This window comes from Sus scrofa, chromosome 1 (genome assembly GCF_000003025.6).
Source record: "Sus scrofa isolate TJ Tabasco breed Duroc chromosome 1, Sscrofa11.1, whole genome shotgun sequence".
NCBI lineage: Eukaryota > Metazoa > Chordata > Mammalia > Artiodactyla > Suidae > Sus > Sus scrofa.
The window spans coordinates 15,756,158-15,782,307 of record NC_010443.5 but is presented as its reverse complement, the minus strand read 5'-3'; the positions used below and the strand labels follow the sequence as shown (position 1 = coordinate 15,782,307).

Here is a 26,150-nt window from a genome sequence, read left to right as displayed (position 1 = left end):
GCAGTGGAGTTTATGTTGTTTTGTTCTGTTTTGCTTTTGATTAAAAAAAAAAAAAACAACTTGGTAAAACCTACAACATAAAATTTGCCATCTTGGTTATTTTTAAAATGTACGGTTCAATGGTATTAAGTATCTTTTCCTTGTATTGGGCATTCGTCACCACCATCCGTCTCCAGAACTCTTTCTTGCAACACCTGAATCTCTGCACCCATTAGACGGTACCTCTCCTTTCTTCCTGCCCCCAGCCACAGTCAACAACCATTTTACTTTCTATCTTTATGAATTTGACTACGTTAGATGCCCCATATATGTGGGTTGTACACTGTTTTTCTTTTTGTGACTGGCTTTTTTCAATTAGCAAATGTCTTCAGAATTCATCTATGTGGCACCATGTGTCTGAATCTGCCCTCTCCCTCTTTTTTTTTTTAAGGGCCAACCTGAGGCATATGGCAGTTCCCAGGCTAGGAGTTGAAGTGGAGCTATAGCTGTCGGCCTACACCATAGCCAGAGTAACACAGGATCTGAGCTGCATCTGCGACCTACACCACAGCTCACGGCAAAGCTGGATTGTTAACCCACTGAGCGACGCCAGGGATCGAACCCACAACCTCATGGTTCCTAGCCGGATTTGTTTCCCCTGTGCCACAGCAGGAACTCCATGATTTCCCTCTTTTTTAAGGCTGAATAATATTCCAGTGAATGTATATAGCCTATTTTGTTTACTCATTCATATATACATAGACACTTGAGTTGCTCCCATCTCTGGGCTATGGTGAATAACCGTGCTATGAACATAATAGCTGTGCAAATATCTCTTTGAGACCCTGATTTCAATTCTTTTGTGCATGTACCCAGGAGTGGAATTGCTGGAGCAGTGGAATTGCCTATAAGCACCTCATCCTGTGGATTAAATGGGACAATGTAGATAAAGAATCAACACAGTACTCGCATGTAGTAATGCTTCTGCCTCCCACAGCCCTCTGGGTGTTAGATCTCTGCGTAATAAATGCCCTTTGATAGTGTTGACGTTATTAAGGAGTGCAGACTGTGTACAGCTGAGGCCAATGGGGTCTAAGAAATGTATTTATTTATTTAATTTTTGGGAGGCTGCCCCCATGGCATGCAGACCATTCCCACTAGGGATCGAACCAGAGATCCCTAGGCCACCAGGGAACTCCAGGTTTACGAACACTGAAAAAAATTTCCTCCCAGCTTCACACTTGAACTGAGATAAGTCTTTGGTGCAGACACAGGCACGTCCTGAATACTTGACAGGACTCTTGCTAAATGAACCCTGGGCAGAAAGGCTTGGGGGCACGTTGCTGGTACAAACCATCAGAACAGTGTTTTCTCACTCAGGGCCCCAGGGAGTCTCCGTCCTGAAAAGTTCTCTTTCACGTCATTGGACATGTGTATCCTGCACGTACACTGGCAGGGCGTTCCCAAAGCAGGAAGGGCACATGTCAGGGACAATCAATTCAACAGCAGCACTGGAAGTTAAAAGTCCTATGTGTGTCTTGGGAAAATGTGTTTTCGAGACGATGGCAACTCACAGTGTGGTCTGCAGACTGGCTCATGCAGCCACTCTTGAGGACCAAACACGAAATGAGACACGGAGCACACGCTAGACCGTAGATCAGGCAAATCAGCCGCATCGCTACCATACACACTCTAGAGGTCAGCTGACCTTCTTTCCTTCTGTCTTTATCTCTTTTCTTTTTTTTCAGCAAGAGTTTCTCAAGGAGGGGTACAGCGCATTGATTAAGTCCTGGCACAGGCTCTTTGAGTAGCACTGTCCCCAGTCACCCTGGGTTTGTCAAGACAGCACAAGCTTTATGTCCTCAGTGGAGTCAGGTCCTGTCTCAGACTGAATGAGGGACCCAGAGTGCACCTCTGTCATAACACTCGACGCGCTGTATTGTAATGCTCTTTTTTTTCTTTTTAGGGCCGCGCCCACAGCATACGGAGGTTCCTAGGCTAGGGGTCGAATCAGAGCTGTAGCCGCCGGCCTACCCCACAGTCACAGCAATGTCAGATCCAACCCACGTCTGCGACCTACACTACAGCTCATGGCAACGTTGGATCCTTAACCCACCGAGGGAGGCCAGGGATCGAACCCACAACCTCATGGTTCCTAGTTGGATTCATTTCGGCTGCACCTCGACGGGAACGCCTAGTATCTATTTTTTAACTACAAAAATAAATCGCACATGCAAAGCCATGAAAAAGAATGCAGTTCTGATACATGTCAAAACATGGATGAACCTTGAAATCCTTCCACTAAGTGGAAGAGGCAGCCCCCAAAAGACAAATACTGTATCATTCCAGTGACATGAGGTTCTTCGAGTGGTCAGATCATAGCAACGTGAAGTGGACGAGAGGTTATCAGGGGCTGTAGGAAGAGGAAGCGGGGGGTTATTGCTTAATGAGTAGAGAGTCTCAGTTTGAGATGATGAAGCAGTTTTGGGAAGAGTGGTAAGGGGTTATAACATTCTGAATGTACTGGGCACTTAAAGGGGGCCAGGAGGGTAGCTTCTGCAGGATTATATTTTATCACAATAAAAAGGTAGAAAAAAATAGCACATGCGAGTTGAAAAAAATTTCAAATAATGCTCGGACTTCCCGTGTGGCTCGCAGTGAACTTCAAATAATGCCGACTCACCTGTGAGTGGGAGACCTGAGCGAGCTCTTGCCCCAGTGTCCGAAAGCACAGGGGACTCTCCCAGGAGGCTTGGTAACCACTCAGATGGGGCGGGAGCTTGGCTGAGAATGGGCCACTCCAGCTGCTTCCTCGCTCCTGGCAAGTGGAGGACACATTGCTGTTCAAGAGGAAGCCTGGCTCCCTTCCACCACGGCTGCCAAGATCTAGTGCCTCCCCGTGTCGCCTCGGATCCTGGCAATTATTGTCTAAGGATAGATTGACTGAGCACACAGTTTAACCAAGGGCAGGAGCCCGTTCCCAGCCCCACCACACACCCCGATGCACACGGCTGTGATCTTTGCTCCTTTGCCAAGTCCTGGGAGAGTCAGCGTTCATCCCGTTCCCGCCCCAGGCTCACCTCTCCGTGCCTTCACTCCGACTCCCGGCATTCCCCACTGCCGTCCCTGTTTGTTTAAATACCAGCCTGGGAAGGATGGGCACCGGTCGGGATCGGCCTCACCACCATGTTTCTTCTGACTCCAGTCTTGGTAGCCGTTGTCTGCATTTTGATGGTGTGGATCTTTAAAAATGCTGATGGAGCCACCAAGAGAAGGGAAGAGGAGCCTCGAGCCAGGGCTGAGGCTCGACCCTGGGTGGATGAAGACTTGAAAGACAGCACTGATGTCCTCCAGGTGGAGGAAGGTAAGGATCCCGGCCAAACTGCTCCGGCTCCCCCGTCTGTATCTTTATGATGAGGACAAATGGATGGCGGGGCTGATGGAGAGGAAGAAACATAGGCAGGTCAGTTTCATCATCAGCCTCTATCGCACAAAGGAATTAGTGTGTGGCAGAGACCATTCGTTTCTCTTGGGTGGTCTTCCTGCCACCTGCTGGCACCAACTCCTCCTTTCTTCCTGGCTGCTCGAGAAAGAGCTGGTGAGGGGCTGATGTTTTCTCTAGCTCCAGTCCTGCCCTGGCTGCTAAAATCTTTCTGAAGGGGCACATCAGAGACTGGGGTGGCCATGGATTTAGTAGTCAGGTGGTTGTTGTTGTTGTTTGCTTTTTTAGGGGAGCACCTGTGGCATATGGAGGTTCCCAGGCTAGGGGTCCGATTGGAGCTGCAGCTGCCAGCCTATGCCACAGCCTCAGCCGTGCAGGATCCAAGCCAAGGCTATGACCTACACCACAACTCACGGCAAGGCTGGATCCTTAACCCACTGAGCATGATCTGAGATTGAACCTACATCCTCATGGGTGCTAGTCAGGTTTGTAACCTGCTGAGCCACAGCGGGAACTGCTGGTAGTCAGGTTTGGATGAAGAACTTGACATTTAAAAATGGCATCTACCTAGGGGCTCCCTACTTCTCCTTGTACCTGGCATGCGGGTTAGAGATGAGTGGCCGCCGTCCTCAAAGCTGAGTGTCCAGTTCAGCAGACAAGGCCATAAGACAGGCGAGGGATTGGATGGAAGTGATTATAAGGTGTTTTGAGAAGGCTTGGGGATGCAGTGGGGCAGTTAGAAAAAGGCTGAACCAGGCTGGGTGGATCCATAGAATAGGAATAGCAAGAGGCTAAGAGGAGCAGAGTGAGCACGAGTGCAGGGCTGGGAACCCCGGGAAAGACACTGAGAAGATGGGAGGACTCAGAAGGGGATGAAAACAAGGGGGGAATTGAGGGCAGGCCTGGGCCTGGTTGGCCTGAGAAAGAGGAGGCGAGGGAGGAGAGAGGAAGTGACAGGTTCTTGGGGGCCTTGAGTAGCCCGTGTTTGAGGTTTACCGGAGGTGGTTGGTGGGGAGGATTCAATTTGGAAGAGGCTCCAGTGCCTCTCCGCTGGAGCTGTGATGCTTCCACCCTCCCACCAACAGAGGCCACCTGGAAGTGTGCATGCGTGTGCGTGGGCACGTGTGCATGTGCTCGCGGGTTCGTCCTAATCTCGGGATTGGGGGTGGGGCCAGCCATGCTGAATGTACTGCCCAGGATCCGGGCCGAGGCAGCTCTGAGCAGGGCTGCCTCCTTCTCTGCCACGCTGAGGGATCTGCCCCCGAAGGGCAGTCAGCCTACCTGAGACGCACGTCCCCTGATGGAGGGGAAACCCACTGAGAAGCTGGTAATGAACCATTCTGGCCTCGATGGGCTGCGTGGTGGTGGCAGTGGGAGGCAGAGGAGGGAGGAGATGGGCGGGAAAGTAAAGGAAGGACGACAGAGCCTGGAAACAAATGAGAGGTTGGGAGAAGCTGGGCGTCTGGTTTTGAGACTGGGAGCCTCAGAAGGACACGCTCACGGGTGAGGGAAGTGGATCTGGTTTAAGGGAAGGACACCCAGTGTCGTGCAGGCCACCGGAGGTCTGAGAGGACAGGGGACCATGGGAGCAGAAAGCCAGGGAGGTTTCGAAGGGAGGGACCCTGGACATAGTCTCCAGCACAGGGTGATGCTTGGAACTTGGAAAACTAATGAATCCCCTCCGTGGACTGCTAGAGAAGAAGGCTGAGGATTGAACTTGGTGGAAGCAACTTCAGATGAGAGGATTTAGGAGTTCCTGTTGTGGCTCAGTGGGTTAAGGACCTGATATTGTCTCTGTGAGGATGTGGGTTTCATCCCTGGCCTTGCTCAGTGGCTTAAGGATCTGGTGTTGCTGCCCGCTGTGGTGTAGGCCTCAGCTGCAGCCATTTAAAAAATATAATATAAAATTTAAAAAGAGGAATTGACATGGGAAGAGTGGACACAGAAAAGAAGGCCTGGGAAAGGAGGGCCAGGCTGGTTGCTCAGTTGTCAGAGGCTGAAGTCAGGCCATGATGGGAGTACTCAGCCCACGGAAACAGGCAAGCGCTGTAAACCAGGGCTCTTTTCCCCTCTTCTCAGAGAGGGCACACTGCTGACAAAAATACTGTGTAAGGTCAGCGTTCGACTGTGTTCACAGAGCATGTGATCAGCATAGCTTTCCTTTGCTGCAGGAAGCAATCGATTCCATTGCACCCTCACCTTTCGTAAGCTTTTGACACCCACTCATGCATACTGCTTTTAAAAGGCCGACTTACCACGACTGCCGTAAGACATGGTTCTAGGATGAAGGACAGACAAATTCAAATTCAGATGAGAGATTAGGGAGAAGAAAGGGCTTGGGAACATTGCCCTTGGAATCGGGCAATGTTTGGGGTTCTGCGTGGGTTCTGCTAGGGAAGAGCGAAGGTCTCGATAGGACCCGGGGGCCCCACAAGAGGTGACACGGTTCAGATAACAAGTTGAGTCCACTTTACCTGGGATCGTGTTGCCTTTTTCAGGGGCTTTCCATCTGGACACCCTCAGAGTCTCCAGCTCCCGTCCACCCCGGCTGCTGCTGGTGAAATAATCTATACGGCAGCCACAGGTTCACACAGAAAGCAGAGGGATGGCTGAGGCAGTTGAGGAAGAGATGCTTCTTGGGTCAGGTGTCGAGCCCTGAAATTGCTCCCATCACCACCTTCAGAATCTGTCTCCTGCGAGAGCTGTGCGACCCCGAGCCTTATGAGTATTGCTGCTCAAGGCTCTCCAAAAATTGCAAGGAGGAAACAGCATGACGTGACATCCACTGGCCTTGTAGTTTCAGAGCTAGAAAATATTCGGCCCACTGGCAAGGATCTTGAAGTAGAATTGCGGAAACACAAAAGCAATTTATGCAGCGATGCAGCCAGAAAACTGCCTCCAAGGTGAGCATTAAAGGGTAGACACGGCCTGGAATTACTTTGCCATTAAACGTAACCATGGAGCAATTTAGCCTTCCTTGGCATTAAAGCAATGATAAAGGGCAACTGAGTCTTGGTGTCAAAGGCCAACCCCACGGGTGGCAGCACGGGACTTAGAGCAAAAAGCAGACCACAGCGGCACGCATTTATTTTGGAACATGTGGGCGTCACAATTTGGATGAACCCCCCGGGAGTGGCTTGGCTGCTCTGGGGTGGAGGTGGGACAGCTCTTCTCTTTCCTCTAGCAAAGGCCCTGTTCCCTGGGGACAGTCAGGAGTTCAGGAAGAAAGAGAAGCCCTAGGGTTTTATATTTTTCAGGGCCATATCTGAAGCATATGAAAATTCCCAGCCTACCGGTCAAATCAGAGCTGCAGCTGCCGATCTACACCACAGCCACAGCAACACAGGATCCAAGCCTCACTGTGACCTACACCTTAGCTCATGGCAATGCTGGATCCTCAACCCACTGAGTGAGGGCAGGAATTGAACCAGCATCCTCATGGATACTAGTTGGCTTCTTAACCCGCTGAGCCACGACGGGAACTCCAAGCCTAAACTTTTGTATCTGTTTCACTGCCCTGCGATCCCTCAGTGCTTTCTCTCCCAGCTTGGTTTGGCCTGCGCCCCTTCACCAGGCAGAATGTAGACTCTCTGCCCTGGGCTCCAGAAATAGCAGCACCCCCAACATACGCTCTTCTTGGGGAGCCCTTTAGGACAATCCAAGCCAGCCATCATGGGTTCCACTGGTCTGCTCTGCTCAGAGACACAGGCTGCACAGATAGGGTTCAGGCAGCTGCCCCTCATTCTGCCACAGGCCTACCCTGGACTTCAGCAGCTGCAGCAACTGCCAGTCCATGCCCCTTGGCTGCCTGTAGTTTATGCAAAGCCTGAACAGATTTAAAGTTCAGGAGGCCTTTCATGCACTGGCTCATTTACTGCTTATTGACAACAGAAGCTGACTTTGTAACAAATGGTGGGGAAGTTTCACTGGGGAAGAAAGTCTTTATTGACACATGTGATAAAGGTCAGGGTTGATACTGAGGACGTCTGGTTTGGGTCAGGGTGGATTTTGCTAGAACGCTGATAGGTATTTGTAGCCACGCCCCCGTCCCACCTATTTCCTTTTGACTTAGTCACTGGGCCTTCGCGTTAAATGCATGCAGTGTGGGTCCCAATGGCCTGGATATCACAGCCTAAGAAGAAGCTCCTTACTACCAGCTGCCAGCTAACCGTGGTCCCTGCTACTATTGCAGTTGGGGTCTCAGGCTCTTCAAAGTCCCCTTTTCAAGAGCCTGTTCCCACTTGCCTGTCCCTCCCTATCGTCACATCCCCGGGGGAGAAGCTCACTCTTGTACCCGAGTTCCACCCAGAATGTCCCAGACTTTCAGGGCCAGGCCCTGGCTCTTCTTGCTGTTTTCCCTCTGTGCCTATTGTCACTCTCATCTTTATCTGAGGGCGCCCAATGTGACATCTTGCCTTCTGGACATTTCCTGCCATCCCTCTCATCCTTAGGGGATATGTTCCAAGACCCCAGGTGGATGCCTGAAACTACTGGGAACACTGGACCCTCCATATCCTAAATTTTTCCTGTACATACCTACCTATCATAAAGTTTAGTTTAAATCAGACACAGTAAGGAAATATCTGAATTGCCAGTGTCACCATTCACGTGCTTTGGGGCCACTGTTAAGTAAAATAAGGGTGACTTGAATACAAAGGCTGCAGTACCTGGTCAGTAGGTCTGATTTGATAACTAAGAGGCCAAGCAACTAGTTGGGGAAGGGGGACATGGACAAAGGAATGATTCATGTGGTGGTGGGGGGGTGGGATGGAGCAGGATGGGCATGAGATTTCAACGTGTCACTCAGAATGGTGCACAATTTGAAACTTAGGAATTGTTTGGTTCTTGACTTTTCCATTTAATATATTCAGAACACTGCTTACCATGGGCAACTGGAAGCTCAGAAAGTAAAACCTCTGATAAGGGAGGATGACTGCATTGGGGAAAAAAACATCGCGTTAGGAGTGAAAACACCCAGCTATTGGTCTGGCTCCATCAAGGCTTCCTGCTTGGTCCCCGCAAGGGACTTGTGCCCATTGATGCCTACTCCTCTTCAGCCCCACTTTCCACAGATGTTCTCTCATCCTCTCATTTCACTTAGGAAAGTTTCAAGTATCTTGTGGTTTTTCTATTTTTTTTTTCAGATGTTTTGAACATTGTGGTCGGTTGCTCTATCCTTGGTTTTTGTTTAGTAATTTTTTATGGTCTTCTCATTAAACACACACACACACACACACACAAACCCTTAATTGTGAAATGTAATATGCTTACTAGAAAAGTGTATAAAATGTAAACAAATGGCGTAGCAAATAATTTTAAAGCAAAAGTCCATACCATTATCACTTAGGACAAGAAAAAGACATTTCCAGCACTCCACAAACCCCTGTGTGCTCCTTCCCAGTCACAATCTCTTCCATATCTTACCAAAGTAATTATTATTTTGAATTTCATAGGAGTTATTTATTTGCTTTTCTTGAAGATATATCACTTATGTATGCATTCCTAAACAGTAGAACTACATTGTTTATATTCTTTTGACTTTCTTCTTTTGCTTAATATTATATTTGTAAAATTCATCTGGGTTAGGCATGTAACTGGAGTTTGTTCTTTTTCGCTGCTGTATAGTATTCAGTTTCATGATTATATCATAATTTACTCTACTGGTGTTGACTGTTTGGTCTATTTCTAGCATAGGGCTATTATAAACTATGTCTCTATGAATATTTTAATACTTGTTTCCAGTACACATGTGCATGATTTTCTTTGGGATATATGGAATTGCAGGGTTATAGTGTGATGGGCTTGGGCATGTACTACCCAGGTCCCTCTTCAAGGAAAGACTTGCTGTCCCTTCTACTGGGACTGCTGTCAGCAAATAGCCTTCAACTGTCAGCATGTTCCAGGGTTTACCCCTGCTGCCTAGCTGCCTTGCCTGAGGTCATGCTTTTCCCAGAGTGGCCCATACGCAGTGACTGATCAGGTTACGTGTATAAAGGCCCAGTCATTCTTGCCTAATCTGGGACAATGTTGATAGGTTTTTTTTTTCATTCCAGAGAAGCCCTTTTTGGTTAATTCATTACTCAGGCTTGCGATGAAGCTTGACTTCTTCTGTTCAGTCCTGTTTCTTCCTCTCCCTTCCATGGGGTTTGATCCCAAGAGTACTTCCTACACACTAATCTCAATCTGAGTCTGCTTCCTGGAGAAGCCAATAGATACTTTCAGGACATATAAATATAAATACACACACACACACACACACACACACTCACACACTAGATGATGCTGAGATTTTAAATCTGTGGCTTGGTGTCTTTTAACAATTTTGTAAAAATTTCAGCCATTGTATATTCAAATATTGCTTCTGCCCAATTCTCTCTTGTCTTCCAGGACTCCAATTAAATGGTTAAACTTTTACAAAGCCTTCTACTTTCTCTTCCCTATTTTCTATATTTTTTGTCTTTTCATGCCATATTTTGGGCATATAAGAAGAAATCTTCCTCCCGATTAGTTTTTATCTTCCACTGTATCTACTCTGATGTTAACTCTGTTAGCTATATATTTAATGTAGGTTATATTAATTTTTAATTTCTAGACTGTTTGTCTAGAAGTCAAATTTGCTGTAACTTTTTCCTGCCAAAGTTGTCAAGTTTGTCTTTAATCCTTTGACCACTGTAAACATAGTGATTTCATGATCTGCCTGCTAATTCCAATCAATATCTCAAGTCTTTGTATGTCTGCTTCTGAAGCCTGTGGTTTCTATGGTTCTTATTCATGACTTCTTGTTTTCTTGCATATACTGTTATCTTTCATTGCAATTTCCTTTGGAAAATTATTCATAATTATTTTTAGGTCTAGGATACTGTTACTTATTTCCAAGGAATGTTCACATTTGCATATACCAGTTGGGCAACACTCTCATAATCTAGGGCGACTTTATTCTGAGGTCAAGGCTTATGATTCCCTGAATCATTCACACCTTAGGCTCTAAAGCATCAGGGCTGGGTTACTTAACCTTTACTCTTACATAAACCTTCAGACTCTGGGTGGCCCTGTGGTTTTGACTTTTGTCATCAGCCTTTTGTTCAGCTTAGCCTGGTGGCTATTTCTTGGTAATTGGAAAATATTCTCTGGACTTGCATACTGGTGGTATGAATTTTACACCAATCCCCATCAGGCTGAAAACTATCAGAGCTGATTTAGGAAAGGCTGAATTATTGCATAAAAGAACTCATTAGGTTGCATTGATATGTTCAGTGTCTATTTCCTGGGCAGCTTTCTTGGTGAAGCCTTATTTATCTAATTTGAAGTTCCCTGAAGCCTTATTTATCTAATTCAAAGTTCCCTGAAAAATCCATCTCATATCAATTTATTCTGACCTGATGTATTGAGATTAAATTTCTGTACTGGCCTCTTTTGGCGTCTTTTGCCTCCTAGTTTCTAGGAGTTGATGAAGTCCAACAACAGCCAGAAGTCCAGGACTAACTCAAAATAAGCAAGGACTACAAATACAGAGTCTCTATCCAAAGCATTCCTATGAAAATAAAATAATTGTAACAGTTTGAAGACTGCATCTTAGAATTTCTTTCTGTTGAAAGATTTGTAGTTCACATTTAACTCTTTGAAGTTCAGGCCAAAAATATTGTCTATTCAGGGTTTTGAAAGGAGTGAAGAGACGTATTCAGGGGTAGAGCTGTGCAATTTTGCATACATGGCCAGCACTTCTGAGAATTTTGGAATGAAGTGGCATCTGGGGATTCAATAAAGATTTCCTGAACCTTTGTTTGAAAAGCCTACTAGGAAGTTCAGTGTTATTTGCTGGAAAAAAGCTCCTTCTAAAATAAGACAATTGGGTGTGCCCTGGTGAGACTTGGAGTTTATCAGACCTAACTTCCTTTTTATCTTCTACCATATCTGTGAGCTCATGTTCTTCCTTGATTTTACCATTTTCATTCTCAGCTATTGAATGCCCATGATATCTTTATTATTTTTCTGAATGATCTTGAGCTGCAGATAATGGGCTTCCACAGATCTCTGAACAGGAAGGAAAAGGAGAAAACCAGAAGTGACAGAAGCAGGCAGGTGCAAAGTTAAATTTAATGTAGGTAAACAGAACAGATTTTTTTTCTTTTGGTTAATATTTTTGTGTCTTGTTTAAGAATCCTTCTTTAATCACAAAGTCATAAAGATATTCTCCTGGAGTTCCCACTGTAGCTCAGTGGAAACAAACCTGACTAGTATTCATGAGGACTGGTGTTCGATCCCTGGCCTTGCTCAGTGGGTTAAGGATCTGGCTTTGCTGTGAGCTTTGGTGTGGATCACAGATGTGGCTGGGACCTGGTGTTCTTATGGCTGTGGTGTGGGCTGGCAGCTATAGCTCGGATTCGACCCCTAGCCTGGGAACTTCCAAATGCCATGGGTGTAGTCCAAAAAAGATTCTAAAGAAAAAAAAGATATTCTCCTATGTTCTTTCTTAAAAGCTTTAAAAATTAGTCTTCATAATTAGAACTGTGCTGGGAACAGGTAGTATTCATTGATTTTCAATTTCAATATTTCACCACCGCCTATGTATTGGGCTCTGGGTTGTTTTGGATTTTTTTCCCCCATGGTTAGACTTTATCAGATTAAGAAAGTTCCTTTCTTCTCCCAATTTACCACTAAGAGATGGATGTTAAATTTTACCCAACACTTTTTTTGCATTGCAACGATTATATATATGGTTTGTGTTTTTAGCTTGTGAGTGCAATAAGCAACATTGATTGTTTTTCTAACTTTAAGTTCACCTGCATTCCTGGGATAACCTCGGCTTGGCCAACATCTATTTTTTTTTTTTTTAATTATTTAGGGCTGCACCTGCAGCCTATGCAAGTTCCCAGGCTAGGGGTCAAATCAGAGCTGCAGCTGCCAGCCACAGCCACAGCAACTCCAGGTCTGAGCCACTTCTGCGACCTACAGCACAGCTCACAGCAAGGCCAGATTCTTAATCCACTGAGTGAGCCCAGGGATCAAATCCAGATCCTCATGGATACTAGTCAGGTTCTTAACTGGCTTGAGCGAAAGTGGGAACTCCCTATTTTAATATACTGTTGAATTCTTTTTACTAATATTTTGGTTAGAATTTTTTGCATTTATGTTCATGAGGAAGTTGAACCTGTTATCTTTCCTTCTGTTAATGTTCTGGTCAGGCTTGATAGTAAGGCTGGGTGAGTCTTATAAAATGAGTTGGGGGGTGTTTATTTCTATTTTAGGGAGTTTTGAGCAGCTTTAGCAGTATTTCTTTCGTGAATCTTTGACAGAATTCCTCATGAGGCCACCTGGTCCTCTTTCTAAGGTAACCTTTTTTGCTTCTGGCTGATTTTAATATTTTTATATTTGACTATAAAATATGTGGGTTTCTATTTCTTATACCACTTGGGATGTATTGAGCCTCTGGATTCTGTGTCGTTCATCAATTCTGGAAAATCTCAGACAGTCTACCTTCAGATATGGCCTCTGCCATACCCTCTTCTCTCTCTCCTGTTGTGACCGTCATCAGATGTGTATTGGACAGTCTCACTCTGCTTTATTTATTCTTGCTCTTTCTTTCAGGTTTTCCATCTTTTGATCTTTCTCCATGCTGGATATTTTCTTGAGAGTTATCTTCAGTTCATTCTTTCTTTAGCTATGTTCTAACCTGCATTAAACCCACCCACCAAGTTCTTTTTCTTTTTTTTTTTTTTGGTCTTTTTGCCATTTTCTTGGGCCTCTCCCACGGTATATGGAGGATCCCAGGCTGGGGTCTAATCCGAGCTGTAGGTGCCAGCCTACGCCAGAACCACAGCAACGCGGGATCTGAGTAGCGTCTGCGACCTACACCACAGCTCACGGCAACACCAGATCCTTAACCCACTTAGCAAGGGCAGGGATTGAACCCACAACCTCATGGTTTCTAGTCGGATTTGTTAACCACTCAGCCACGGCGGGAACTCCTGATTTTAAAAGAATTTAAAAAAAATTATTTCGGGGAGTTCCCATTGTGGTACAGCAGAATCTAATCCGACTAGTATCCATGAGGATGCGGGTTCCATCCCTGACCTTGATCAGCGGGGTGGGGATCAGGTGTTGCCGCCCAATGTGGTATATGTTGCAGACAAGGCTCGGATCCAGTGTTACTGTGGCTGTGGCATAAGCTGGAAGCTGCAGCTCTGATTTGACCCGGAGCCTGGGAACTTCCATATGCCATGGGTATGGCTCTAAAAAGAAAGAAAAAAAAATCTCAAAAGCTTGGTGGTTTCAGCCAATAGGAAAAAATTTTCACATAAACTAGTTCACCATTAACAAAAATTTGCTTGTCTCATCTTTGAGTGGGTAAGTCTGGAGTCCAGGATTCTGCAGCCTATTCTCAATTTTTGCTGATGTTTTTGAGCTCATAACCTTATGGATAGTTTTGAGAACTTCATTTCCTTCTCCCAGTGGCTCCCGGTGACTCCCAGTGGCTCCCAGTGGCTACAGTGGAGGAAAAATCATTTTCCTTCTACCCTTCTAGGGGGTATTGGCTGAGGCTCCCCCCCCCGCCATAAAAGCAGATTGACAAGAGAAAAACAAACAAATTTAGTAATATGTATACCTCTTCTGCACATGAGAGAGACCCAGGAAAACTCCCCCAAATGGCCAAGGCACCACCTTAAATACCATTTTCAAAGAAAGACGAAAGGGGTTGGGGGCTGGGGCGATCCAGTTCTGGGAGGTTGTCCGGAAAAGCGGAGTAAATTAGGGAAGGTGGGTACGGAGATTTCAGTCCACACTTTCTCTATGGGCATGAGTTTCTTATGGTTTAGAGTCTGCTTCTCTTCCAGGCACAGAGAGGGGAACACTGCCAAATGGGGGTTTCCTCTAGAAATGTCAAGGTCTCTGACAAAGAGCGACTTCTACTCTGGTTTTCAGAGCTTCTCCTGTGTCTGCTGTTTCCTAAAAATAATCAACTCGAAATAGTCCTTGGGCTAAAGAGGCATGTTTTGTGGGGACATCTTGCTCTCCCCTTGGTGACCAAGAGGGCATCGAATTTGCTGCCTTTCTTGTTCTTCTTTGCAGATGCTGATGAATGGCAAGAGTCAGAGGAAGAGGTGGAACACGTCCCGTTCTCTCATACCCGCTATCCTGAGAAGGAAATGGTTAGGCGATCCCAGGAGTTTTATGAGCTTCTCAATAAGAGACGGTCGGTTAGATTCATAAGTAATGAGCGAGTCCCAATGGAAGTCATCGATAACGTCATCAAGGCAGCAGGTCTGTAAGTGCGTGCTCGGTCTTTGAGGAGTGACAGTCGTGGAGCAATGCACAAGTTCAAACACAGTCAATAAGTCCTGCAATGAGAGGCTTCCCTATAAAGTCTTACCCAGGTGTGCCGGACTGCCGGGGACGTAATGATTTCCACTGCCTGCAAACGGTTAACTCTTACAAACTTCTTGGGAGCAGGGGTGACAACAGTTCCAAACTTCTGAACGTACTCAGTATTATAAATTTTTATGAAAAAGGAAAATTTCTGAACACATGATTACTCATTGGAAGAGGAACAGCCTCTTACTTTTACTTCCCCTTGAAACACACACACACACACACACACACACACACACACACACACACACTCACATTTGCACATTTTCCTTTTTGGAATCAGATTTCTTATACTATATACCATGATGCTTCAGTAATATCTCCTGAACTAGCAAAATTTACACATGTGAATTTGCAAAGTAAATCAAAGCAAGGCAACCCCCCTTTCAATGTAAATTAATATCTCCCCAGAAGAATAGATGAGAATTATTGAAAAAGGCAGAGGAGTTTTAAGACAAAGCCCCTGATCTGAGAGTCTCTTCTGATTGGATTCTTATTCCTAGAAATCGCATTTAAGTTCATTTGCAGAAATTGTTGCATGACCATTATAAATCCATTGCCCAAATGGAAATGAAATAAAATATTTCATTTCAGTGAAGAACACAAATGCACTAGATTGGTGAGTCCTTTATCTAAGAGCAGCTACTAAATTTCTTCTGTGTATATATCTGTATCTAAACACGGGGGTGGGGTGCTCCTTCGTGGTGCAAAGTGGCACAGCAGAAACGAATCTGACTAGTATCCATGAGGATGTGGGTTCAATCCCTGGCCTTGCTCAGTGGGGTGGGAATCCAGCATTGCTGTGAGCTGTGGTGTAGGTCGCAGACGTGGCTCGGATCCCGTGTTGCTGTGACTGTGGTGTGGGCCAGCAGCTGCAGCTCCGATTGGATCTCTAGCCTGGGAACCTCCATATGCCACAGGTGCGCAGCCCTAAAAAATTAAAAGAAAAGCAAATTTTATCATTTCCAATAACCTTCATGACTTTATTCTTTTTCAAGAATATCAAAACAAACAGCAGTTTGGAGAATTTTGGCCATCAGCACTTCCCCTCTGAGTTCTGTTATTGGTCAGGTGTAGTCACTTAAGGATATTTTCTCCCTCATAATTAGAGAAACAATGATAAATTCCCACAGCCCTGGAGCTGCTGACCTTGACCTCGGTTAGTTGGGTTGGAGACATGTACTGTGATGCCAAACAAAACGGGGCTGGCGGTCACATCCCAGAGGCCACCGCCAGGCACTCTGTGTGCCAGAGGCTCTGACTTCATTTTGAGCAAATATTTATTTCTGATTTATATTTATTCTTTATCAAAAGTCCCACATTTTCCTACACTTTGCACTTCTGATTTTAATTCAATGGGTGGCAGGAACAGCCCCAAGTGGGGCCCACACGGAGCCCTGGACTTTTGTGGTTGTGAAAGACCCGGACGTGAAGCATAGGATTCGGGAAATCATTGAGGAGGAAGAGGAAATAAACTACCTGAAAAGGATGGGACCTCGATGGGTCACAGACCTGAAGAAACTCAGGTACAAAAGTGGGGAGAATTAGGCAGGTTTGGTTTGGCTCCCTAAAATGAAATAACTAAGAATCAGTTTCCTGGTTTTGTTTTAGGTGTTAAAAAGTTTCATTCTTCTGTGGGAGAAATTAGGGAACGTTGCCTTGAGCAGATGGATGGGGCAGGTGTTAGGCATGCAGCCTGGACTCAGATCTGGGTTCGCATCTTGGCTCTGGTTTTCCCACGGCGAGACCTTTGGATGTTTGGGCGTTTGCTCACTCTAACGGTGTTAGGTCTGGGAAACAGAATCAATGGAGAGAAAGACAGTGAGAAATAGAAACTCAGCGAGAAAGAGAGAGATTTATTGTCAGTAATTGGCTCCAGGGATTCCGGAGGCTGGGAAGTCCCAAGCTCCGCGGGTGGCGAGCGGGAGCCGATGGAATAGGTCCAGCCTGAGTCAGAGACCTGGGAACCAGAGGAGCCAATGGCATATGTTCTAGTCCAGACTTGGAGCCCAAATGCAGGGGGACAGTGATGTCCCAGCTCAGACAGTCAGGCAGTGAGAGAACATCCTCCTTCTTCCACCTTTTTTTTTTTTTTTTTGCTCTGTTCAGGGCTTCAGTGAATTGGATGAGGTCTGCCTGCCTTGGGGAAGGCAGTCTGCTCTGCCCAGTCTGCCAACTCACATGTTAATCTTCTCACAGGCACATCCAGAATAACATCTAGCCAAAATCTGGGTTCCTTGTGGCTCAATCACGTGGACAATCACATAAAAGATCAACCATCACACTACGCTTCTATTTTGTCATCCAAAATAATAATGTTAAAACTGTGGTGTCTGGACTGAATAAACTAGGGGCTAAGAGTAGGGACTTAGAAGCTAGAGTGCTTGGGTTCAAGTACGGGGTCTACCACTTATTCACCTCACTGTGCCTCAGTGTCCTCATCTGTGAAATGGGGATAAGTCTAGCATCTACTTCATTAGGAAAGTTGGGTGACTTTGTAAGCACATAGGACAGTGGTGGAGCGTGGTGGGGGCTGTGTGAGTCTGGCAGGTAAGTAGCTTCTGACCCAGATGATGATTAGAAAATAAAACTTTGAGGGCTGCAACTCAAGATTCTGAAATACTTCTCAGGATCTTGAGTGAAGTACACTATATTTTACTACAGTGACCACATTTTCCAAATGATCTTACTCAGAGGCTTTAATTTTATTTTTTTTAATTTTTTTTGAAGGCTGGATGGGCTTTATTTAATTTTTTATAATGATTTTTATTTTTGCCATATAGCTGGTTTACAGTGTTCTGTCAATTTTCTACTATACAGCAAAGCGACCCAGTTACACATGCATGTATACATTCTTTTTTCTCACACTATCATGCTCCATCCTTAGTGACTAGTTATAGTTCCCAGGGCTCTACAGGAGCCTTTAATTTTTAATACCTGTTTAGTGAAAGTACCAGGTTAGTACAAGCATCGTATCCATTAGGCGTTAGTCATTTGTGGGCTTCCTTGTCTCCAGGGAAGAAGTGGATCAGGATTTGGTGTAACTGGTTTTACCATGGAGCCTAGTGTATTAGTGTAGACATGTGCGGCTTTTAATTTTTCTTCTAGTAGCTATAACTATGCCTTGTGGAGCCCTCTTTCCCCATCAAGGACCAATCACCCTTCACAATATCTAGGATGGATTCCGTAATTTCTCAGCTGTTTTTGTAATTAAAACAGTCGCTTTCTGTTTTTCCGACTCAGCATTGCCATTTTTGCACGCAGGTCACAGAGGGTGCACTCTTTGGAAACAGTGCATTCCCCACAAAGGCATTTCCTTCCCCTCTAATCTCTTCTCAGGCTGAGTGTGAGGTGGGATGGGATATGTATATTGGGCCAGATCTCTCAAAAGGCCCTGAAAAGAAGCCAGCTGGAGTCCTTGACCCCTCCAATGGCAAGGTACTCATGCCTCTGGTGGTCAGCTGTGGGCCTTTAGCATCTGTTCCGGCACCAGCCGTCCAACACTCCACTGAGATACAGGCATAGGAAAGAGCAATGAGATCGCCACCTGGTGGAGAAAAGAGGAACTTCTCTTCCAGTAGTTAGAGCTGGGTGATGAGAAAGAGGGCATCTTCAGTCTGGCTCCTGTTTCCTTTATTTGGCCCCAGAGGACAGTTTTTCGCTGAAATATTTAAACCCTATGGAAGTTGATGTCTATTGATATTGTAACTTATTGCTGTGCTCTGGAATAAGTGCAGGATATTAATAATGAATATATAAATCTTATTGCATATTCCTAAGAAAAAGCAGATGGGTGAAGGCAAATTTCTCTCCTTAGACAGATGTTGTGCTTGGCTATGCAGTGCCTATAAAGTGCTGCCAGCCTCATCCTTCCCCGACTAAGGCAGAATTGTTGCTCTCTTGTCTACACACTCAAAGAACCTAAGATACACTTTCCATGCATTTAAAATAAGCATTCTCGGAGTTCCCGGGGTGGCTCAGTGGAAACAAATCTGACCAGCATCATGAGGATGCAAGGATCTGGCATTGCCATGAGCCGTGGTGTTGGTCACAGACATGGCTCAGAGCTAATGTTGCCACGGCTTCGGGGTAGGCTGGTGGCTACAGCTCTGATTTGACCCCTAGCCTGGGAACATTCATATGCCACAAGTGCAGCCCTAAAAGGACAAAAAAAAAAAAAAAAAAAAGTGTCAAAAGAGAAACCATACACAAGTGGGCTTAGTGCATTTTAAAACTAGGCTAACGGGAATGAATGATGACCATCTCTTGCTTAATGATGAGTCATCTCCCACTCCCCCAGTTTCCTTCCTCTTCTCCACACCTAAGCCAAGAGCATTGCCATCTGCCCACCTAGAATTTCCCTTCAACTTCACCATCACCTGTTGCTTCTCTCTCGCCCACTCCTGTGCCACACCCGTCAGCCCCAGCCGCTGCGGCTCCGTGTGTCCTAATGGGCCATTGCTGTTGTCTCCTGTCTGGTTCTCTCTGAGCCAGTCCTTGGCCCACATTAATCCGCCTCTTTCTAAAACAGATCTGATCACATGATGCTTCTGCTCAGAAGCTTCTGATAACCTGCCGTTTTCCACTGAACCAAGTCCAGGACCCTGCGAAATCTGTATGACAACTGCCAGCCCTCTCCTGCCCCACCGCACACTACACCCTCCAGCCCGCCAGGCTTCTGAATCCCCTGGCTGGCCACACGCTCTCCTTCTGACCCTGCCCTTTACCCATCTCTTCACGGGATGCCTTCTACAGCACCCCTTATCTGCCTGGGCTTCAGCACCCAGCCTCCAGAAAAGGCTTGGAAACATTCTAACAATTTCTTATTCAAAACTAGCATTTCATTTGGGGGCTCCTAATGCACGTGGCTTAGATTTTTTTCTTTTCCTTTTAGGGCCTCGCCTGTGGCATATGGAAGTTCCCAGGCTAGGGGTTCGAATCAGAGCTACAGCTGTGGGCCTACACCACAGCCACAGCAATGCAGGATCCGAGCCGCCTCTGCCACCTACCCCACAACTCACGGCAACACTGGATCCTTAACCCACTGAGTGAGGCCAGGGATTGAACCTACATCCTCCTGGATACTAGTCAGGTTCACTACTACTGCTGAGCCACAACGGGCTTAGATTTCTTTAATAACAATTAGCAGGTTTCATTTTGCTAAATGTGTCTTCCTGCCCTCTGGGTTACAGGATGCATTTTTGTATCTTTTAGCATATCATCTGTCTTGCCATATTAGGCCCTTATTCATACCTCTTTATTGACTTTGGGTAGAAAAAGATGAACACAACCTGAACAAAACCCTGCTCTGCTTCAATTTAAATGTAAGAGACAAGTAAATGTTTTTATCTTTAATGGAAATAAGTTAAGATGGTAAAAAGGGAATGAAAAAAAAAACATTAAAAGGTAATATTCTTCTGAATCTCTTATTTTTTCCTTCCTTTAGGACCAACTGGATTAAAGAGTACTTGGACACGGCCCCTGTTTTGATTCTCATCTTCAAACAAGTACATGGTTTTGCTGCAAATGGCAAGAAGAAGATCCACTACTATAATGAGATCAGCGTTTCCATCGCTTGCGGCATCCTCTTAGCTGCCCTGCAGGTATGTCAATACCCAACTCAGCCCAAGAAAGCGAAGTGAGACTTCGGGACCAAACGTACAAATTTCAGCTGAGTTTCTAATTCAGGGGCAGCAGAACATTATCCAAAGTTGAATTCCTAAGTAAGGTAACTCTGACCTAAAAACTGACCCTGCAAACCTGGATCGATGAGGATGTTGGTTCAAACAAGCTGGAAGCCTTCCTGGAAATTGACACGTAACATCATATAAGGGTCAAAAAAGGGGTCATTGTCTTTGTCTTTGTCTGTAACAACATGAAGTCTTAACGGCTTTGGTAAACACATACGGAGAGCTTCGGACCTGAAAGTTCCGGTGACTGGCTTCTCAGCTGTGTTTGCTGTTGCCTGAGCCAGTGGGATGATTGTCATAAAGCTCCTATCCTGTAAATCAATTATACTTTCATTTTTGAAAAGGCCTTTTAAAAAGGCTCCTATACATAGAGTTCCTGTTGTGGCTCAGTGGTAACGAACCCAGCTAGTATCTATGAGGATGCGAGTTCGATCCCTGGCCTTGATCAGTGGGTTGTGAATCCAGCGTTGCTGTGGGTTGTGGTGTAGGTCACAGAGGTGGCTCGGATCCTGTGGTTTTTGTATTGTAGGCTGGCAGCTGCAGCTCTGATTCGACCCCTAGCCTGGGAACTTCCATATGCTGTGGATGCAGCCCTAAATTGACAAAAAAAAAAAAAAAAAAAAAAAACTACCCCCCCCCAAAAAAAAAAAACCCAGAAAAACTCCTATCCTGAGAAGTTGAGCTTCCATGGTATTGTGTTAGAAAGATGTCTAATTGCTTAAAAAAATTCCGTCGACATAGTAGCTGCAGCCACGCCAAGCATGAAACAGAGCAGGACTGAGGTCCACCTTTCCCATGATTCAAGTCATTCACTCAACGAATATTCTCTGGGCTCCTTCTTTGAGGCAGATTCCAGGAGTCACCAGGAATAGTCGCCTCGTGAACTGTACATTCTAGTGGGGACCTGGGACGGGGTGGAGAGAGACGGTACCAGAGAGAGACGTGAAATAAATACAGCAACAGGATTATAAGAGTGAAGGATCTTACTTTCAAGGGACAATCAGTTCCAAAAAACCCGATGTGCTCCTTCACTATCTCAAAGAAAAATGTCTTGGCTGAAACCCCCCTTGCAAAATAGTCATTGTGACATAAAAGAAAAACGTGTTTCTCGATTACTTGAAACATTGCTCCAAAGGAGCTGGCATCGATTTTCCTCCTAACTCTGTAACAGAGGAATAAAGGAGTCGCTGTGCAGTGTCATATCACAGGGCACTGCTCTGCATCTGACTCCCCAAAGAAGCAGTTGCGGCTTGGAGAGGGCTCCCTTCACCTATGGTTTCTGAGCCTTGGAATCCGCAACATTTTCTACTTTACTGTTGAGTTTGCTGCCCTCTAGCGGCCAGGAAGGCATAATTCTTTTTTATTTATTTATATTTTTTATTTTTATTTATTTATTTATTTTTGCCTTTTAGAGCTGAACTTGCGGCATATGGAGGTTCCCAGGCTAAGGGTCAAGTTGGAGCTGCAGCTGATGACCTATGACTCAGCCACAGCAGCATCAGATCTGAGCCACATCTGCTACCTACATCACAGCTCACGGCAACACTGGATGCTTAACCCACTGAGCGAGGCCAGGGATCGAACCTGCAACCTCATGGTTCCATGGGAGCTCCATTAAGGCATAATTCTAAGTGTAAATTTCCATTTGCAAGGGAGGAAAGAATCATCCTGAAGGTCCCTCCCCGGCCCTGGACAGATTGCTCACAGACTGGATGTGTGCAGGACTCTCAAGAGCGGTTCCAGAACCTCCTCCTGGCCTAAGCTTAGCGGTGACCATCTGATTGGAAAAGCAGAGGGGATAGGAAGAGTCCCCTGGGAAAGTGTCTTGAAGCTACATGTGATTTTGTTAGATGTTTTTTATTCAAAGGGATATTGATGGAATATTTCCTCTACCTCCCACGTATCCCTTGGCCACTGGGTCCCCCAGCCCTGGACACAGGTGTTTTCAGCTGGGGATGTACTCCACTCCCGCTGGGGGTACAGAATCACAGGAACTTCCTTTTGATTTTCCGTTCCTCTGCGTAGTCGGATTCCCCCAACTTCCATGAAAAAATCATTCCTGTTTCTTGTCTTGTCTTTTGTCTTTTTAGAGCCCCACCTGCGGCATGTGGAGGTTCCCAGGCTAGGGGTCAAATCAGAGCTGTAGCTGCTGGCCTCCACCACAGCCACAGCAATGCCAGATCTGAGCCGAGTCTGCGGTCTATACCACAGCTCACGGCAAGGCCAGATCCTTAAGCCACTGAACGAGAGTCAGGGATCGAACCTGTGTCCTCGTGGATAATAGTCTGATTTGCTTCTGCTGAGCCATGACAGGAATGCCAACCATTCCTATTTCTGAAGTGTCAGTGAAAATAAGACTGGTATTTTCTTTTTTGAGAAGTTTCCCACTGTTTGGTTAAAAGAAGGTGAGTGTGGGAGTTCCCATTGTGGCTCAGTGGTAATGAACCCAACTAGTATCCATGAGGATGCGAGTTCGATCCCTGGCCTCTCTCAGTGGGGTAAGGATCCAATGTTTCTGTGCGCTGTGGTGTAGGTTGCAGCTGTGGCTCTGGCATAGGTCAGCGGTTATGGCTCCAATTTGACCCCCGGCCTAGGAACTTCCACGTACTCTGAGTGCAGCCCTAAAAAGAGCAAAAAAAGGTGGGGTCTGGGCAGTTCAAGGAGAGCAGTACAATTCAAGAGACACATTGCCTGAGCTGGTAGTAGCTTCTTTGCCACCCAACTTCAGGGAAATGCAGGGACAAGCAGATCTCATGGGGCAATGATGTGACCAGGCTGGGAGCAGAGCTGGGACTTTGCCTGCTGACTTTAAAATGTTTTCTTTTCCTTTCTCCTCTGCAGAACGCAGGGCTGGTGACTGTTACCACCACTCCCCTCAACTGTGGCCCCCGACTGAGGGTGCTTCTGAACCGCCCTGCCAATGAAAAGCTGCTGATGCTTCTCCCGGTGGGGTACCCCAGCAAAGAGGCCACGGTACCCGACCTCCCCCGGAAACCCCTGGACCAGATCATGGTGACCGTGTAGGCAGGATGTGGGCAGGGAGATGCTGGAAGGAGGTGCCCCCTCCCCCGGATCCTGCTCCCCTGGGTATACAGGCTGCTCTTTCCCTGGGTGTTTGGTCTCCCCAGTGCTCTACTGGGCGGGGGGTGGGGGGAGAACTCAAGAACTTTGCCGCTGAGAAGCCCTGATTCCCACAGTGGGAATAGCTGGACGCACAGGAGAGGTGAACCAGCAGGTTCTCTTCCATTTCTTATCCACTTTGGAAATGCATTAAAATTTTGCTAAGCACATGCCCTTAGTTTTTTTCTTTTTTTTTTTTCTTTTTTAGGGCCACACCTGAGGCATCTGTAAGTTCCCAGGCTAGGGGTTCCGTTGGGGCTGCAGCTGCTGGCCTAAGCCACAGCCACAGCAAAGCGAGATCTGAGCTATATCTGTGACCCACGCTGTATCTTTCGACAACTCTGGAATCCTTAACCCACTGAAGAATTGAATTTGCATCCTCCTGGATACTAGTCAGGTTCTTAACCCGCTGAGCCACAACATGAACTTCCAAGCCCTGGTTTTTAAGTTTGTGGGGATTTTTTGGCTCCGCCTGTAGCACATGGAAGTTCCGGGCCAGGGATGGAGAGCCGCAGCTATGACCTATGCCACAACTGTGGCAAAGCCAGATCCTTAACCTGCTGTGCCATAGCAGGAACTCCTTAAGTTTTTAAATTATTCCAGAAAAATCACTGGTGATTTTTTTCTTTTATTCTTTAAAAACTCATAGAGTGGATGGAACTAGAGAGTCTCATAGTGAGTGAAGTAAGTCAGAAAAAGAAAGACAAATACCATACGATGTCACTTATATCTGGAATCTAATATACGGCACAGAAGAACCTTTCCATAGAGAAGAAAATCATGGACTTGGAGAACAGACTTATGGTTGCCAAGGGGGACGGGGAGGGAGTGGGGTGGATGGGGAGCTTGGGGTTAATGGATGCAGGCTATTGCCTTTGGAATGGATTAGCAATGAGATCCTGCAGTGCAGCACTGGGAACTATGTCCAGTCACTTATGATGGAGCATGATCATGTGAGAAAAAGGAATGTATACATGTATGTGTAACTGGGTCACCGTGCTGTACAGTAGGGAAAAAATAATGTATTGGGGAAATAAAAAAAATAAATTAAAAAAAAAACCTCATAGAGGAAAGAGTCATCAGAAGATTTAATGCAGTCCCAAGAATTCACCTATGTGATGATTGTTGAATTTAAATTTAAGGCTGATCGGATAGCCTTCTGCTCTCTGCTTCCTGGTGGCTTCTAGGCAAGGATGTGCTTTTGAGATACACTCTTTCTGGAGCTTCATGGTTATTCTGCCAGTTTTTAATAAGTAACCTTCAAAATAGTTCAAACATCACAAGCACAGAACGGAACAGCGTGTGCTTGTGTAGGTGGATCGGACTGGCAACCATCTGCACGTATAAAGGGTTAGCTGCTCTGTCCAGAGTGTGCTGGAGCTGGCTGGCCCCGGGCTTGTGGAAGCTGCTGGTTAAATATTCAGGAATTTTGCGAGCCAGTTGTTAAAACATTTCTAGCTTGAAATTGCCCGTGATGGGAATATTTAAACCACCACCATCGGCCGACACACAAATCTGGGCTTGTTTTCTTTTTCTTAAAAGAACTGTTTTGCATCGCCTGGGGAGCGTAACGGTGTCCTCTCTCTTTTCTACTCTCCCCCACGAAACCCATTTATCCTTTTTCTCCAGATGGCAGTCACACTGTTTGGAACGGATGAGGTCCCATGGTATGGGCTGGAGGATGCCCCGCTGGCCTTTCATCCATCACCCCCTCTCTTCCCTTGGGAGCAGGTGGGGCTGCTCACACAGCCACACACAGAGCGCAGATAATGGCTCATCAAACAACCCTACTCGCTTCTCCATCCCCTTCCACCATCCTTTTTCTTCTCTCTCTCTCTTTTTTTTTTTTAAACTCCGGTCCCTCCAGAAAAATCTCTCCTGCCTCTTTCCCTTTGTTTGTGAGTCACACGGTGCATGGATAAGACCGTTGATAACACCACTGATAAGAGTCAGAACTGGTGACAGATGAGTATCAGAGGAAAGGAAGAGTTTTTTCCCCTTTAAAATATAATTAGCTGTCACAAGAACCTGTGCTGTTGACCTCTGTAGTCCTTTGAAGTACCCAGAAGTCTGTTAGAATCTCCAAGACCTTCCTTCTAAATCTGCTTTTTTCCCCTAAGTCCATGTATTTTTACTAAATACAAATACAAACTTTTTCTTTCAAAAAAAAAAAATCACTTGTGAATTTCCCATTGTGTCAAAGCGGAAACGAATCCGACTAGGAACCATGAGGTTGCAGGTTCGATCCCTGGCCTCGCTCAGTAGGTTAAGGATCCGGTGTTGCCGTGAGCTGTGGTGTAGGTTGCAGATGTGGCTCAGATCCCACGTTGCTGTGGCTGTGGTGTAGGCTGGCAGCTTCAGCTCCGAATGGACCCCTAGCCTGGGAACCTCCATATGCCTTGGATGTGGCCCAAGAAAAAGACAAAAAAAAAAAAAAAAAAAAAAAAAAAAGAGGAAAATCACTAGTATTGTGATAAGTATTTGTCCTGAACACTCTATCGTGAATGAGCATTGTTTTAACTACACTGTGGCTTTATTAGACTTACATGGGC

The 26,150-nt window shown here is 45.9% G+C and overlaps 1 protein-coding gene and 1 long non-coding RNA gene across 4 annotated transcripts; one reads left to right on the top strand and one right to left on the bottom strand.

The window, feature by feature from the left end:
* LOC106508815 lies at nucleotides 2,103-3,150 on the bottom strand. The gene is made up of 3 exons (XR_002342452.1): nucleotides 3,060-3,150; nucleotides 2,663-2,797; nucleotides 2,103-2,392 (listed from the first exon to the last, which is right to left on the bottom strand). It is a non-coding gene; the product is annotated as an uncharacterized LOC106508815 (long non-coding RNA).
* IYD (iodotyrosine deiodinase) lies at nucleotides 2,928-25,772 on the top strand. Of its 3 annotated transcripts, XM_021083428.1 has the most exons (6): nucleotides 3,276-3,343; nucleotides 5,920-6,324; nucleotides 14,489-14,680; nucleotides 16,155-16,314; nucleotides 20,235-20,391; nucleotides 23,320-25,772. In XM_021083428.1, the coding sequence occupies exons 2-6, from the start codon at nucleotides 6,300-6,302 to the stop codon at nucleotides 23,500-23,502; spliced, it is 717 nt and encodes a 238-aa protein (XP_020939087.1). In that variant the 5' UTR covers nucleotides 3,276-3,343; nucleotides 5,920-6,299; the 3' UTR covers nucleotides 23,503-25,772.

Excerpts from the sequence above, each read along its gene's own strand:
- IYD (XM_021083428.1), top strand. The coding sequence starts at position 6,300 with ATGCAGCCAGAAAACTGCCTCCAAG. Across the intron at positions 6,325-14,488 it reads GCCAGAAAACTGCCTCCAAG|ATGCTGATGAATGGCAAGAG; the intron begins GTGAGCATTAAA and ends TCTTCTTTGCAG. Across the intron at positions 14,681-16,154 it reads TAACGTCATCAAGGCAGCAG|GAACAGCCCCAAGTGGGGCC; the intron begins GTCTGTAAGTGC and ends AATGGGTGGCAG.